The 3096-nt window shown below is 45.6% G+C and overlaps 1 protein-coding gene across 1 annotated transcript; it reads left to right on the forward strand.

Moving 5' to 3' along the window:
- Nucleotides 1-2638: 2638 nt before the first annotated feature.
- Nucleotides 2639-3022, forward strand: LOC105309114 (GTPase IMAP family member 7; the record flags this gene model as incomplete). The annotated part of the gene is made up of 1 exon (XM_011385208.1): nt 2639-3022. A coding segment is annotated over one exon (384 nt), but the record flags the coding sequence as incomplete, so codon positions are not given.
- Between the last annotated feature and the right edge of the window lie 74 nt (nt 3023-3096).

Raw genomic sequence — 3096 nt, forward strand, 5'->3', positions numbered from 1 at the left:
GTGCTCCTATGAGAATCTAACGCCTGATAGTCCGAGGTGGAGCTCAGGTGGCGATGCCAGCGCCGGGGAGCGGCTGCAAATACAGACGAAGCTTCACTCATTGCCTCATGCTCATTTCCTGCTGTATGGCCCGGTTCCTAACAGGCCATGGACCGGACCGGTACCTGTCTGCGGCCCGGGTGTTGGGGACCCCCGCTCTGGCACATGTCCAAATGCTTCTTTTTCTCCTCCTCCTGCTAGAAGCACCAGGGTATTTCTTTCTTGATACTTACTGACATAATCTGGTGGAGCTCCTATAAGTAAAACTCACAAAAGCGTGGTATGGCTGGGTCCCCTTGAGTTTTGAACGTTCTGGGTTGTTCGCTCTGAGCCTCCAGCAATTTCGTTATCGGTCAGGTTTTCATACCTCGCACTGGTTTGCCCCGCAGTCTGCTCTGCTGACTCCCTCTATTTGTCCGTCTGTCTCCCTATCTTCGGGGTGGCATTTTGCCCTGTGTCCTCCCAGGGACCTCTTAGGGACCCAAGAAGAGTTGTTGAGTTTTCAGTCTGTTCGGCTTTTTACTCATTAGGATGGAGCAGGGATTTCCAAGCTCCTTACCTGCAGAAACCGGAAGTCAGATTTCTCCATTTTATTCCGTACTGCATCTGTTATTCTGAGTTGAATTCAGGGATGTTTTCCTTACCGTCGGGTTTGAGAGAATTGGCCTGTTTTCTTTACGATTAACTCATCCATTTGGCATATTTCTTGGGTTGGGGTGGGGAATGAACGCAATTTTACGTTCTTCCAAATGATTGTCCAGTTACAGTGATTCGTAACTGCTCGTCGTGACAGCCATGTTTTCCTCACTGATGCAGATGTTGCTTTGTTATCTACTGAAGTTCCCTAGGCAATCGAATGTTTGTCTAGATTTTCTGTTTTCTTCCATTGGTCTTTCCATTCCTGTGATCATCCCGTAAGGGGCTTTACGATACTATTGACTATGTGGCCTCCTCCCCTCTTGTGATTTTTTCCCATTCTCATTTCCGTCATTATTTTTTCTCCTATTTGCATTGACTCGTTCCTCAAATACCATGGGAAAGCGAGGTGGAGATATTATGGTTTTAGTGAGAAAGTATTTCCCCACGAAGCGAGTTGCTCGCTTCGGGGCTGAATTGATAGCGGGATAGATGAGAAAGTGTGTATCGATTCATAGCTTATGGAATGTTTGTAACATGAACGGCTATTGGTGGGTTATGTTTATATTTTTCTTCTTCTCGACCCTCCCCCTGCCCCCAACTCTGGTTTCCTAGACTAAATGCCATTTGGTCACGAGGCATCATTTTAAAAAGATATTGTTGAATTCTGCTTTGCCAATATTTTATCAGGAGTTCGTATTGATATTTGTAAGTGAGATTCATCTCTAGTTTTTTTGTTTTTTGCTTTTTGTTTTTTGGTTTTTGGTTTTTGGCCTTTTTGGGTGCAATCTCTGTCACCTCAAAGTTACATTCACTTCTTAGAAAAAAAATTCCAGTTTACCTCCTTTCCCTATATTCCGGGAGAATCTAAGTAGCTTTGGGATTCTCCGATCACTGAGGTTTCAAAGAATGTTCCTGTGAAGCCATCTGGGACTGATACTGCTCTGTGGGGAGCTCCTTGACTATTCCCTCTATAATTTCTTCCACGGTCTTCGGCCTATTTCAATTTTTATGTCTCCACTGGGATCACTATTGATAGACGATATTTACCTACAATAGAGACGTATAATTTAGGATTAAGACATGGTGAGCAGATCCATTTCCTCATCCAATCCATGCAGAACGATCTTCGAAAATACTGAGCCAGACGACTGTTGAACTTCCTTCCGACACTTCATGTTATAAATCATAAGAGACCCATTATTGTTTCTAGGTATGAAAGTATTTCTAAGATAACGACATCCAGTCTACCTTCCCTTTTCTGTGCAGCTTGAGGAAGTAAGACTAGCTGGTCTGTGTGGCGGATACCGGTTTAAACACAGTTTTCGCATCTCTCAGCGCATGGTGGGTTGGCTGCAGACATGCGATACGGCCGTGCACCTTCCTCCATGCAGTCGTGGACTTCTTTCTATATGTGTCCAGACTGTTGATTCTGAATGAGCATTCTTTTATAGGAAAGGAGGCTCACTGCTTCCACCGGGATTCCTCAGAAGTCGTCTACAAGTTTAGAAACGACAGAAGCAAAACCAACGTAGCGCCCACGTAGTGATTAGTGAAGGTTTCTTGTGCACACACCAACGAGATGGTTTGCAAACTGAGGGCTCAAACCAAAGTACGGAGCGAGGCTCAAGGGGGCACTGGGATAAAGTAGCTCACGCGGCAAGAAAACAGTGACCCTTTAGTCTTCATAGTGATGGGTTATCGCGTTAGAATTTTCCCGAACAATAGGAAATTGGTTAGAAGTTACCTCATATCCATTTCGGGGAAGAGCGTTTTTGATGCCTAAAGGCATTAGCAAGAAATGGCCCAGATCAAATCCATGTCAAAGATAAGATTAAACTTCATTTGTGTCACTGAACTGGTTTGTCCACTCAGCTAGTTTTCAAGGCTGGTCTGGAAAGCACAGTTCAATTCTAACAACATAATATGGGCAATGTTCATGTAAATATTTGCACGTCCTCAGGACGAAGAGCAGAAAACCGTTGCGTTGGTCAAGGCCATCTTTGGGGAGTCGGCCATGAAGCACGTGATGGTCTCGTTCACTCACAAAGATGGTCTGGAGGGTCAGAGGCTGAGTGACTTCACAGACGGTGCGGACGTGGACCTGAAAAACATCCTGGCAGAGTGCGGGGACCACTACTGCGCCTTCTCTAACCACGGGGAGCCAGGCACGGCTGAGAAGGATGCTCAAGTGCACGAGCTGGTGGGGCTGATAGACAAGATGGTGCAGGGAAATGAAGGGACTCACTTTTCTGACGCCGTCTACAAGGACACCGAGGAAAGGCTAAACGATCGGGCGGAGCAATTGAAGAAAATCAGAAGAGGAAATTTGAAGAGAGGAGCGTGATCAGCCGAGCCAGAAGATTGTACAGGAGAAAGGAAAAACTTCAATCGCTAAAGCCGCAATATGAGTTAAAACTA

The sequence above is a fragment of the Pteropus vampyrus genome, unplaced genomic scaffold (assembly GCF_000151845.1).
Source record: "Pteropus vampyrus isolate Shadow unplaced genomic scaffold, Pvam_2.0 Scaffold672, whole genome shotgun sequence".
Classification (NCBI taxonomy): domain Eukaryota; kingdom Metazoa; phylum Chordata; class Mammalia; order Chiroptera; family Pteropodidae; genus Pteropus; species Pteropus vampyrus.